Raw genomic sequence first — 13123 nt, forward strand, 5'->3', positions numbered from 1 at the left:
GTTGTCACATCTGTAAACCACAAGGGGAGAGGTCATGGCTGATGTTTAGCTTCTTATACTCATGCTCATTCTGGAGTTGTAGGAGTGATTCCCGTAAAAGTTGTGCATGGCATCTCTGCAAAATGACCAGATGTTCCTATTGTTTGCCAGAGCCTTCCATCCACTGAGAAATGTTTGCCTTGCGTTTGCAAATATTCTGACATCAGAGCTTTGGGTGACCTCTGGGTCTTTTACTATCGGCTATCTCACCTTTGGTACATGTCCATTTTGAATCTACATAGGCTCAAGTTAGCAGAGCTATCCCTGCTTGAGAGATAGCGAGATGCAAACTGCTTCTATTTAAATTATAGCATCTATCTTTATATAAGCACCTGTGCCTATAAACTAGGGAGTTTTTTTTAGCGGTTGCATTTTCCTATATTTTTAGCTGTTCCTTGTTGTAAAATGCAAGCCGCCTCGAGTCCCTGTCAGGGGAAAGAGGTGGGGCACAAATAAATAAATGTGCAACAATAACGCAAATTTGTGTCTTCATTTATTTTATCTTCCTGCATGCAAAAGTCACCTTGCGCACTTTGTGGTCTGTCTCTGCCACCCAGTAACCAAACCCTCCCAAGTACAGTACAGCATTGCGCTTGATTTAGATTCCCAACCTTGTAAGGGAAGCCGCGCCTCCTGTGACGAAACGAAAGTCGCCGCCGCGGCCGCGCAGGCGTATTCGAACCCGGACGCGGTGGGCGTGGCCTGGGCGGCACTGGCCCTTTTAGGCCGCCGTCGCCGCCGCCTCCTCCTCCTCCCTCCCCTCCGCTCCCGGCTTGTTGGCTAAAGCGTCGCTGCTGTCGCGCTGCCGGCAGAGGCTCTCGGAAGTGGCCTGTGGGAGAAGATGGCGCTGGCTGAGGCGAGCTCCCGGTACGCGGAGGGGGCAACGGCCGCCGCTGAGCGGCTGGACCCGCTGTCCCGCTTCACCTGCCCGGTGTGCCTGGAGGTGTTCGAGAGCCCCGTGAGGGCGCCCTGCGGCCATGTGTGAGTGCGGAACAGGCCGCGGGGGCCGGAGCGGAGATAGGAGGCCGCAGGGGTGGGTGAGGTAACCATGGCAACGAAGGGCTGGGGGGGCGCTCTTAGGCGGAGGCCGGTTAGAACTGGACGGGCCGCTTTTTTCTCGCCAGGAGCGCAGCCAGGAGGAGGCCGCCGCGGCGGCAGCTCCGTTCGCCTCTTCCCTCCTCCAGCTGCACAGCCTTGCGTTGTCTTACCAAAGCTCTGGGCTGCGGCGAAGGCCGGGTTTAAATCCTCAATGCGGTGGGGGTTATTTTTTTTGGGGGGGGGCATGGTGTTTAAAGCCGAGTTTCCCCTTTTGGCCGTTCATAACAGCTCCCGAGTTAACGTGTTGGGAAGCGGTCGGGTCTCCGCCGGCCTGCCGCTTTTGCAGCCGAGCGGAGATGCTTGCAAATGATTAGGGCGTGTAGGTTCTTTCCAGAGTTAGCTTTCGGTTCCATGGGTTCTTTGCAGTGTTTACACTTTCTGTTTCGCTTTTGCTCCTCCTCCTCCTCCGCGAGCGGCTCGCCCTTCCTTTCACCAATCCCGCACCTAAGGGCAGTGCCAAGCGCACCTCGAAATAGGTTAAAAATTGCTCGTTTCTGGTAGAGCACAGGGTTGAAATGGTGGAAACAAAAGAACTAAGTGGCAATTATAAGTGACAGGTAATTAATTATAAGTGAAGGAACAGGTACTTAATTATAAGTGAAGGAAAAAATTGTAGCCTTTCTGAGGTTTTTAGGAACCAGCATGAGAAATTGGTCGACCTTAAGCATGCCTTAAGAAAATAGGGGTGCTAGCACTTAAAACTTTCAGAGAGCTTTTTCAGAGACCATATATAATTTTTCCAGCCCTGAAAATGGCCACATGCTCCCAGCAGTGTTACCTTTTGCCATCTATTAACAGGTACATATTGCTGTTAACTTACTGGTGTTGTGTGAACTTCATTGGTCACATAAATGCATTTCTGTGTAGCACAGAGCCATAACGCTTAGACTCTGTTGCAGAAATGCTCTTGTTGGGTAGCCCTGTATACATGAAACAAATATTGTCACCCTGCCGTAGTAGCACGCATTATATCTGTTCTTCCTAAAGAAATAAATGAAAGAAATCAAAACTGCACCTGTTGAGCAATTATGCTGCCTGTTTTTACTGGAAGTGTGAATGGTTGCGACAGGTGCAATCCATAGTCCCTGACTACTTTTATGTGTGTTTTTTATTTTGCCCTAATTTGATGCTATGTATATAGCATGCTATGTATACAGCACCTAGGAATATGATTACTATTGCTAACACTGCTGCTTAGTGAAGTTTATAGCAGTAATATTCACTTTTTATATAAGGTGTGGCTAACTATTCACCACTGGTATACTTTTGTGACTTCATCTTGCATGTTATCAAAAGTAAACGTCAACTGTGATTCATGCCGCTATCATTAATGTTGGGTTTGCAAGGTCTTTGAGGAGCAGGTTTTATGCTCCTTATGTAGTCATTTTTAAACAAGAAGAGACATTATTAAAAGGAACAAGAAGCTGTTAACCGGTTAACTAGGTACCTTTAAGGTAAGTTATAGAAATAGTTGAGTGTAGGTTGCCTTTTAAAGATTACATTGTAATATATTAATAGGTTTCTAGGTCCTGTGCTGCTTGTGATTTCTTTTGGTGTTATAAGAAAGGGGTGCATTGGCACATTGACTGATTGTGTACAATGCAAATGTTAATATACTGTCTTTTTTTCATATTAGCTTTTGCACACCATGCATTCAGGAGTGTCTTAAGCCAAAAAAGCCAGTTTGTGGAGTTTGCCGCAGTACCCTGTCTCACGGCAGCAGAGCTTTCGACTTGGAAAAGCAAATTGAAATGACAGAGACTACTTGCAATGGCTGCAATAAAAAAGTAGGAAAAGCTGGCCTGTGTTTACCTATATATAACATGAATCTAGATAAAAGCAAATTTTCACATTAGATTTCTCACTTGATAACTGTCAGATTTGTGTAAAACAAAATTCTGGTAAGCCCTGCTGAATTTCATGGTGGTGGGGAAGAGGCTATTCAGGTCTTTCAAAGAACTGGCCAAGGTAACATGTGGTTTTTTTACTTTTTTCCTTGCCTCGACTAGAGCGTGGGAAATGGGTCTTTCAGTTTCCTGCAATGAGATCTGTCAGTAGTGGAAGCAATCCAGCATGTTCAGATCTTGTCACAGGAGGGGATCATGGGACATATTTTACTAACATGTCCTGTCAGTGCAAGGATTTCCACTTGCACAACAGGACTACCCCTTATTCCATTCCGTACCCTCTCCAAATCTGCTCCAGTGGGTTAGGGGAATCCCTGGAACAGCTTTGTTTTGGGGGGAGGGGCTAGAATGCTCCTTTGCATAAATCCTTGTGCTAACAGAATGATTGCCTTAGCACTACTTTGGATTCCACCCCATGACTGCACGGCAACATCACAGTGCAGGTGGTGAAGAGAATACATGGCAAGCCTTCATGCAGCTTTTCAGTATTTCTTTGTAATATAAGAAGTAGTTCTCATGAAAGCATACAATTGTTTTGTGAAATTGATGCCATAATTGCTTCATTGGACCCCATGCACTTTGTTGTTTATGATTTGTAGTGAAGTTTGCATAACCCCTTAAGGGGCTTAACAAAGTGAATTTTGGATGTACGGCTGATATCTTGAATAAAGTCTGATAGTTTGGGGACTGTTTTGAGCCAAAATTGGGTCAGGAATGGAATTGCATTTTATATCTGTCTTCCTGAAGCCCTACAGATGTTTTCAACTTCAGCTCCCATCAGACCCAAGCAACATGGCCAGTGGTCAAGGTTGATGGATGTTGTTGCCCAAAACATATGGAGGGCACCACGTTGTGGAGCGCTTCTTTATATTGTCAGTCTTCACAGTACAATGAGAATGTGAGGGGGTGGGGATTAATGAAGAGCTGTTGTATCTAAAAGTATCTAAAAATACTTTGCTCTTTTGTAAGAATGGTTTTTGTCTATATCATTTGAAGTTGAAAGTAAAACTGAAGTCCTCTATTTTTAAAATATCTGACTTTCCATGTCTCAAACTGAATGCCTCTCGTGTATCATATTCTGTACTGAGCTTAAATCAGCATCCTCTTATCTATAAATGCACACACATAATATATTAAATGTGCTCAGCTTGATCTATTTGCCAGCTGAGACTGTTAAAAATTCCTTACCATTCTAGAAATTGTCAGATCATAGACTACTTTAGATCTGGTAAACCAAAATTAAAATTCTTGTTCAATTGTAGTTTGGACAAGCAAGCTGAACTCATAAAATAGAAATCATAGAGTAATCCTGTAATTTGTGTTTTCAGTACAAATAAAATATACAATATTGTGACTATAGAAAGAAAAGCTTTTATTGGTAAATGTTGGCAACTGTACTTTGTCAGTGTCTGGAGAAGTCCAGATGATGATACTAACTTGTTTAGAGACTAACATTATATATGGGAAATGTAACAGCACAATAGGAAATATTAAATTCCATCCACCTCTGCTTTCTGAAACCAGAGTTTGTTTTATAATTTTGAAGGGGAGAGAAGTTGTCCCCAAGTACAATTTTAATACTATCCATATATCCTGGTGCTGTTCATGTGACCTTGCCACAATGCAATTCTTAAAGCAAGCTACAGTAGTTGATTTCTTTCTAGCTGATTGTATTATACAGAGTTAACTAACTTGGGGCATAAGAGAAACAGTAGACTGTTTAATCTCCTGGGAATGAAAGATAAGAACAGTGTCTGGATAAACAAGGTGTCAGCTAACAGAACAGTAAGGGATAGGCTAGGTGCTGCAGTCTTGCTGCAAAGTGGTAAATCAACTTAGTACAATGTGTCCCTTGTGTAACTCTGTGTTCTTTGACCCAGAGCCTGTCACAACAACCCTTTTGTGCAGTCCTTGGAACATACTTTTATGTCACATCTGAAACACCACTGTTTTAAAGAAAATGTTTTATTTTCTCATTCTGTACAGATGTCCCTCTCAAAGCTGCGCAATCATGCAGCTTCTTGTTTGAAGTACCAGAATTATATAATGGAAGGTGTTAAAGCCGTGACAAAAGATCCACCACAGGATACCAGGTAACCTCTCAACTGTTGTGATTTGCTTACTTGTAATGGAGGCTCAAATATAAGATAGTGTAAAAACTGATGTTTGCTGTATCTTGACCAAATGGCCTTGGAGATCTTCTCCACGTAAGCAATGGGACCCTTGAATTTTGCCACCTGATCCCTTCCTGAAGGTTGTTCTTAGTTTAAAATGGTATCCCTGTGAGGAGATTTAATTATTTGGAGGGTACATTTACATAGTGGAAGAGTGAGAGTCCACTGGACTCTGGACAATAAGTATGTCATAACCATTCACCCACAGGCTACAAAGGTCAGCTGAGCTTCCCAAGGAAGGAAGCCTTATTTGGAATTTGATTAAATGATCTGTGGTGAGGTCTAAGTATATGGCACCTCACTTGCAGTCTCAATTGAGGTCCAGACAAATGTTTGTTAGCTAATGCAAAGCAGCTCTAGCAATTTTCCACATGTACGTATGTGTAGTTGATGGCAAGAACTACTTCCTATTACAGTGGTACCTCGATTTACGAACTTAATCCATTCCAGAAGTCCGTTCTTAAACCGAGGCGTGCTTTCCTTAATGAGGCCTCCCGCCACCGGTGCCTTTCCACCATTCAGATTCCGTTCTTGACCAAGGTATAGTTCGCAAACCAGTACACTACTTTTGGCTATGCAGAGTTCGTAAACCGAATCGTTCGTAAACAGGACTGTTTGTAAACTGAGGTATCACTGTATGTAGTTTGCTGTTCATCTTCGGAGCCACATGTTGAAAGGTTATCTGCAGCATGAAAAGTGTTGCTGCTTTGTGCCAAATAAGAAAGGGTTTTTCTTTCGTATTTTAAAAGCCTCAAACATTGAGGGCACTAGAGGCTTAATTACAGTATAAGCTATTCTGTGTGCTTTTCCCTTCAGAGGTTGTAGTACTGCCTAATAGCTTGCACTGCCTATCATAGTTGCTTTGTTGAATGATTCTGCTGTGCTACTCGTATATGAAGTATGCTACATAATTGGAAGTTTTGCATGCATTTATGTAACCTTTCATAGAAGTGAAGGCCTTACCCTCTGTTTCTACAGGAGTGTTCCAAATAGGTTCACATTTCCCTGCCCTTACTGCAATGAGAGAAATCTGGACCAGGAAGGGCTGGTAGAACACTGCCGAAAGTATCACAGCATGGATGCAAAGCGAGTGGTAATTGCTTTACTTTTCAAAGTGTAGTTCAGGGTGGGTTGATAGGTCATTTAATATGAAGCTTTTTTTCCTTGAAGGAACAAATAGCATTACTTTGATTATAGCTAGTATCCCAGTGTGCATAACTTGCTAAAAATTTCTTAAACTTTTTTTCTGCCATTGCTGTATTTTAGCAACTACTAACATGGCTGGGTGTTTGTAGTGGTGTTTTTGAATACTTAAGATTGTTGCAGTTAGTAGGAGTTGCCCCAGCCAAGTTTACACTAGGAAGCATCAAGATATTTGGCTTGTGGCCAAAGAATCCCCAGCAGAATTCTGTTTGCCCTACAAGGCTTTCTTTCCCTCCCACTCTTCCCCCACCATTTCCTTATGCCTCTTGAAAAGCCATTCCTAGGCTTTGCAGCAAGACAGTGCTGTGCTTGGGGCAGTGACTAATAAGTTTGTATGGACAGAATTGCCCTTCTGTTCTTTGGGTTTCTTACTAAGGGTTTTCCTGGGACAAGCCTTTGACAAAGAAAATAGTGGGCAGGATCTAGAATATATGCTGATCAGATGGGGGGCGGGGAACCTCCCACCAAACTTGAAATGGAAGAAATTTGGGTTGGATAAACTGCAAACTTTTCCAGGTTTGCCCGATCTGTGCATCAATGCCATGGGGTGATCCAAACTACAGAAGTGCTAACTTCATGGAACATCTTCAACGACGACACCAATTTTCTTATGATACTTTTGTGGTAAGTAGTAACTAGGAAACAGCCTCTTCAGAATTTACCAAACGCTAGTCTTTTATTTTAAACTTTGTCTTTTTGGACAGCCTTATTCTAATGTAAAAGCTAGGAAATGGTGTTTCATTCAGTTGCCGTCCTTGGAGGGGGGGTGACCCTTCACAGATCAGCCCATACACAGAAGTGAGCGAAGCCACAACTGGGCCCTGAGCATACAGGGAAATCTTGGGCGCACCCCTTGGAAATTTGTGCCTATACCACTTAACATCCTGTAGTGGGAGAAATGAGAAGTGAAAGAAGGAAATTGGCTTTAACAGTTCTGGTACAAGACCAAAATCTGTTTAATCATACGCATTCTCCCTTGTCTCCTGTTTTTAGGATTATAATGCTGATGAAGATGACACGGTGGCCCAAGTTCTGTTACGTTCCTTGAGGGATCAGTGAATATTGCAAGGAGTAAAACTCTTCAATACTTGGCTTCCATTAGGGGAAATGTACCACAGACACTATTTGCCTCAAGATTCTTTGGCGTCCTTAAAAGTGAAGAGCCTTTCTTAGTTTTGGTTCCTGCTGTCTCCATACTTGGCCTCTTCTAATGGTTGCTCCTTTACTGTTTGCCTGCTCAAGGGTATCTCTCTTCTTTCCAGTTAATCTTAAATATTATTCTCTGCTTTTTCTTTCACTTTTGACTTCTAAGGCCTATACATCACCAGGAACTTGGCAATAATTTCACCCTGTGAGCATCCTCTTCATATTATTGTGCTCTCCTATACATTGGTCAAGAATCGGAAAACTAGGTTTTCTAGATAATATAGAAGCCCTGGTTTGTTAGGTTCAGCTGTTAGAAATGGGCTTCCATTTCTTGATTTTGTAGAGAAATGGTGGATTTTATTCCAAATCCACCATTACAAAAGTTGATGCCAGCCATTCAACCGCACAAGTCCCAGTTGTGAGTAATTCTCTCACTTCACAATATGCTCTTGTGTGCGTTCAGCAACTGTACAGTACCTGCTTCTGTGAGTTCAGAGGGAATTGGTTGTTTCTTTAATTTGTTTTTTATTTCTCCATCTTTTGACATCTTTGCAAAGTTCAGATGTGAAGTATGATGGTGTTTGTGTGGTGCTTGGGAAGACAGAAGAATTCAAACACAATGTTTTATTTCTTGCCTCTTAAACTCAAACTTGTATATTTCTACCTCTGCGCCTAGAGTTCGGAACAATTTGAGAACAAGAGGGGTGAACTTTAGCAGCTGGTTTCTTAGATGTAATATGTTGGAAATACTGCCCTTTATGTAAAACTGCGCTTCTATATCCAAAACAAATGCTATGAAGGGATGTGCACGAATTTCCATGCTGACATGGCAGTGTTAACGTGCTTAACCTATTGTAAGCATACAGCCACATTTTGAATTCTTAGGCTGCTGTGGTTCAAAAACATTTCAGTACATAGTATACAAGATCTGATTCTCAAATTGGTTCTTGATACCTCAAAAACCCTAGCCCTATTCTTGCCTGCTGTTTACACACTAACTAAACAGGTGATTGACAAGTTGGGTGGTGTTTGCTGGCCTGGTGGTCCTGTGCTGAATGGGATAGGAGAACAGGGCTCTGTATACAGCTCTGCAGGCTTTATCTGCCAGGTCAGAAACCCTATTAGGAAGTTATTCTACTGAATATCCAGAGATCATATGATGCGGCCTGCAGGTGTAATTCCACTTCCCCATCACATTTAGTCAGTATATAGTGAGAATAGGGCTACAGTGAAGTGATTTGCCAGAGGTTATCAGCACTTCTGAATGTACTGCCATGTAGTTAAGTCTGAAATGTCAGTCCTGAATAACCTTTTCCTTTTGCTGGATGTGTAAATATCCTCTTGTGTGGCACATTCGGATGTCATGTTCTGTGTACAAAAAATAACAGTGCATTTAACTGTCAGAAGCAAGTTTGAGAACTGGGCCAGATTCCATATTTCAGCCATCACTAGCCTTGGGTCCCTGGGAGGTGGTGTTGGACTGTAACTCCCATCAGCCCCAGCTGTAGTCCAATAACATCCGGAGACCCAAGGGCTGGGAAAGGCTGCCTTAGATTATACTTCTGTTATACAATCAGATCATTTGTTCTGTGTTTAACGACAACTTTTTGCACTAATTATTATAAGTGAAACCAATGTGAGGTTATGGCGCCAGAGCTAATAGCGATTTATGTAAATCCACACACATAATTTAGCCTGACAGGCATGCAGTAATAAAATCTGAGTCTGAAGTATGTTTACAGCCTGCTGAAAGATAGATTCTTAGAACCTGTGGGTCTTATTTGAGCTAATAATGACTAATAATGACACGGTACATCTGAAACTAGTTCCTATGCTGAAGTGGTCTAACTGCCAACTGCCCATGCTACTTTTTAGAAAGAGCTCTGTGTGGAGACCGCTTAGTCCTATGCTAAAATTCCATCTTGAAACCCTTGGTTGCTAGGATTTTGATTCCATATTAAGAGTTTTGCACTGAACCATTAATTATATTTTTTGTGTGCGAGTTTGGCCAAGATACAAAGAGGGCGTGTGGTGTTCTGGGGCTCATGAAGTTCACTCCTGTCACCTTAGCCTCTTGTGTGTCTTTGCATTTCAAAGCAGTACGTGAAGTCTGGGAAACCCACCAAAACAATGTCCGGTATGGTATAGAAAGCCCATAGCACAGGGATCGGGAACCTGGGACCCTTCAGGTGCACTGCAGTTTCCATCATCTCTCCTAATTGGCCATGCTGGCTGAGGCTGATGGGAGCTGGAGTCTTAACATTCCCCATGCCTGCTGTAGCCAGAAGGGAGAACTGGCTGTCCATATATGCACGGAAGTGCCTTCTGCATGCGTGTGGGCCTCTTTGAATCTTGGCCACTGTCTTTCAGTATTCAGTCAGAACATTCTGCCATCCGCCTATGGAATTCATAGGAACCTGGGTATCCTCCATGAACATATCAAGTCTTTTTTGTTCTTGTAATTCTAAGTGCACTTCTAGTAATTTTAATAAAAATTTTAGAGTGTCAAATCTGTCTTGTTCTGGCTTTTAAATGAAAAAAAAATGTAAATAAATGTAATGGAGAAACACTAATGTATGGAAATACTTTGTCCCTTGCTATGGGGAGCTCCAATGGCTGTCACCTGAAGAGCAGTAATGAGCAAAGCTCAGTCTCTGCTGAGTCTTACTCTTCTAGGTTTTCACCAGCTTCCTCCGTTGTTGCAGAGTGAAAATCTCAAGAACATAATTTTATTTTGGAATATAGTTTTATTGAACCAACTTCAGCCTGGCAACTCCTTCACACTGCTGTGGGGAGTGGGAGAGAAGCCTTGTGCAACTCATACTGTGGACAAAAATAAATCTATCAACACTTGGGCACGCTGACATGTACTGTTTCAGGATATGAAGGGAAAGGATTAAATGCATATGGGGTACAGAAACTGCATTAACCTGTGCTTTTTTGAAGATACTTTTCATCCTGTCCTAATTTGCATATGTTGGTAGGTTTCTGATCATGTTGACAAAAGCCCTATTCTAAGTGTAAAACGTTGCCTTGCTCATTTAATCTAAATGACCCTACCAAATAATAGAAAGTGACAGCTGATCAACTGCTCTGTATAGAAAACAAAAAAAAAAAATCAAGCTCACCTCATGGAGGTATAGAAACCATCCCATATTGAATCTACAGGTATAAATGAGCACAATGGATATGCTGGTTGTAAATTCAATCTAGTCTGTTCCTTTTATTCCCTGCACACAGCTATGCAAGAGGTGTCATTTCTGAACCAAGCCTTGTTGGTAATTACAACCCAATGTTCAAATACACTTTGGTCTCACTTTAAAGGAGCAGATAGCTAGATTCATGCTTTGTCCTTTACACTGAATACAGAGCGATAGCAATATTCTTATCATTGGGGAGTAAATACATGTGCTGGATTGGTATATCTCTGCGGCTCATTGGTTGTCCCCCAGGTATTTGATGAGCCCAGTATTGGTACGTGTTGGATTTTTGAACATTTGTAAGAATGGTGTCGATGTTATTTATAAACTGCTAAGAAACAAACAAAAATAGTGTTATAAAATGCACTCATTAAGCAATGGTGAAATTCTACAACTCAATGGAATAAATGGCCAGCATTGAATCAAATTCTTCCAATGCTTGGCAAAACAAAAACCTTTCCAGCCTTCTAATAAGGTCAACCACCTATTAATGGATCTGGAGTTGTCATAATGCATGTTAAGTACTGCTTAATTTCATATTCTGTATTAACTATGTTTTCAATCCTGTTCACAATTGGAGCTGGCTGTATTGGAGGGTTTTGCAGTGTCCCCAATTTGGAAAGGTGGTAGCTCAGTGGTAGAATATCTGCTTTGCATGCAGTAGGTTCCACGTTCTTCCTCTGGCATCTCCAAGAAGGATTGCTAGAGTGCCCAGTTCAAAACCCTAGCGAACCTCTGCCAGTCAGGGCAGACAATTCTGAGCTACATAGACCGTACAGTCGGGGGGGAAAGAAAGTACCCCCTCTTTGAATTCTGTCGTTTTACTTTTTTAAAAAGGGACCCCTGGCCGTAAAGTCCAGTTGCGGATTACTCTGGGGTTGTGGCGCTCATCTTGCTTTACTGGCCAAGGGAGCTGGCGTTCGTCCGCAAACAGCTTCGGGGTCATGTGGCCAGCATGACTAAGCTGCTTCTGGCGAACCAGAGCAGCACACGGAGATAATAACAATCGTCTGTTCGAGCTTCCGGTCAGCTGCGATCCCAGCGCAAGCAGGGTTTTACACCGTGAGGTGAGAACCCGAGCTATTTTGAGGGATAGGGGTGTCTCCAGGGCGCGGAGACCCCCAAAACTCCTTTGAAGGGTGTTCAAGGAGTCTAGTCCTCGGTACGACCGAAAGAAGGATCAAACCGGCTACCAGGTACCCGAGAAAGGCGAAGAGTGTAGCGGAGAGATCCAGCGGGTCTAGAGGAGCCATTTTCTAGCCTTCAAATAGCGAAGCCCTGCGCTTGCAGGGAGAGCGGCTTGCTCTCAAAGAAAAAGAAACCCGATACCTGCAACTTTGTAGCTAAGAGCAGCAACAAGGAAGTCTTGGGGAACAGAGAGAGGAAAACGGAGTTCAGTCGATAGCCGAAGTCAATTTAAACGCGGCGAGAAACCAGTGCTAAAGAGAGTGAGTAATCTGCCCGGGCGGTAACGTGGTTCCCTTTTAAGCCCTCTCTCCCCCTCCGGAGAAACAAACGTTAAAACACAAAGGAAGATTTACAACCGTGGAGGAGTGGAGGAGCTCGGAAAGGGTCCAGGAAAAGAGAGGGCTGGCGTCCTTGATGAACAGGAGGTTAAAAGTAGGAAAAAGGACGCTCTCTTCTTTTGTGCTTTAATGCTATATATGTGAGTGGAAATCTCGGAAGAGAAGCACCAGACGCCATTTGGAACCTGAGAGAGAAGTTTGTGGGAAGAGGGAAAAAAGAGGACAGTGTTCTTTGATATTTGCTAGCTTGCATCGGGAACTGCTTGGGTAGAGCCACATTCCCTCTGTTAAATCTGAAGACGGAGGTTTGAGGTTAGAAAACGCTAAATTTTTAAGAGACTAAGGTTACTTTAAGAACCAGCGAGATCGTGTGCTGACTTGACGAACTTTTGAAAATAAGATGGAGGAGATGGTGTGAGTCGTGACTAATCCCCCCCCACTCATTCTCCCTCCCCCTCTCCCTCCCCCCTACCTGACCACCCAGCACTCATTTCTTTAGGTTTAAATGCCTCCTTGCTATTGAGCTTTTTGAAGCCTTCCTAGCTCTTGGATTAACTAATAGAGGACTAGTTGGGTCGGGAGAGGAGAAGAAGCGTGTGTTTCTGGGACCATCACATACTTAAAGGAAATATCCTCACAACAGGAACCAAGTACTGGCCGATAAGTGAGATTACGATTGAGATAGTGAAGACACACGACGTACTATTACGGATCAACTGTTCTGCCCCTGATTTTTGCATATGGTTTTACTGATTATGGATTTGTGTTTTTTTTGTGGGGAGTACATAGAGATAGTAAATGTAAATCCCAGCAAGGAAGGAAAGTGAAAA

At 42.9% G+C, this 13123-nt stretch overlaps 1 protein-coding gene across 6 annotated transcripts; it reads left to right on the forward strand.

Moving 5' to 3' along the window:
* The first annotated feature begins 770 nt into the window (after positions 1 to 770).
* Positions 771 to 10140, forward strand: RNF114 (ring finger protein 114). Of its 6 annotated transcripts, none has more exons than XM_028735176.2 (6): positions 771 to 1020; positions 2774 to 2924; positions 5031 to 5137; positions 6197 to 6311; positions 6938 to 7045; positions 7415 to 10140. In XM_028735176.2, the coding sequence occupies exons 1-6, from the start codon at positions 881 to 883 to the stop codon at positions 7478 to 7480; spliced, it is 687 nt and encodes a 228-aa protein (XP_028591009.2). In that variant the 5' UTR covers positions 771 to 880; the 3' UTR covers positions 7481 to 10140. The 6 variants fall into 6 exon arrangements, with proteins under 6 accessions (XP_028591009.2, XP_028591013.1, XP_028591011.1 ...); XM_028735180.2 differs by having other exon boundaries at positions 771 to 906; XM_028735178.2 differs by having other exon boundaries at positions 943 to 1072.
* Positions 10141 to 13123: the final 2983 nt, after the last annotated feature.

This window comes from Podarcis muralis, chromosome 5, assembly GCF_964188315.1.
Source record: "Podarcis muralis chromosome 5, rPodMur119.hap1.1, whole genome shotgun sequence".
Classification (NCBI taxonomy): domain Eukaryota; kingdom Metazoa; phylum Chordata; class Lepidosauria; order Squamata; family Lacertidae; genus Podarcis; species Podarcis muralis.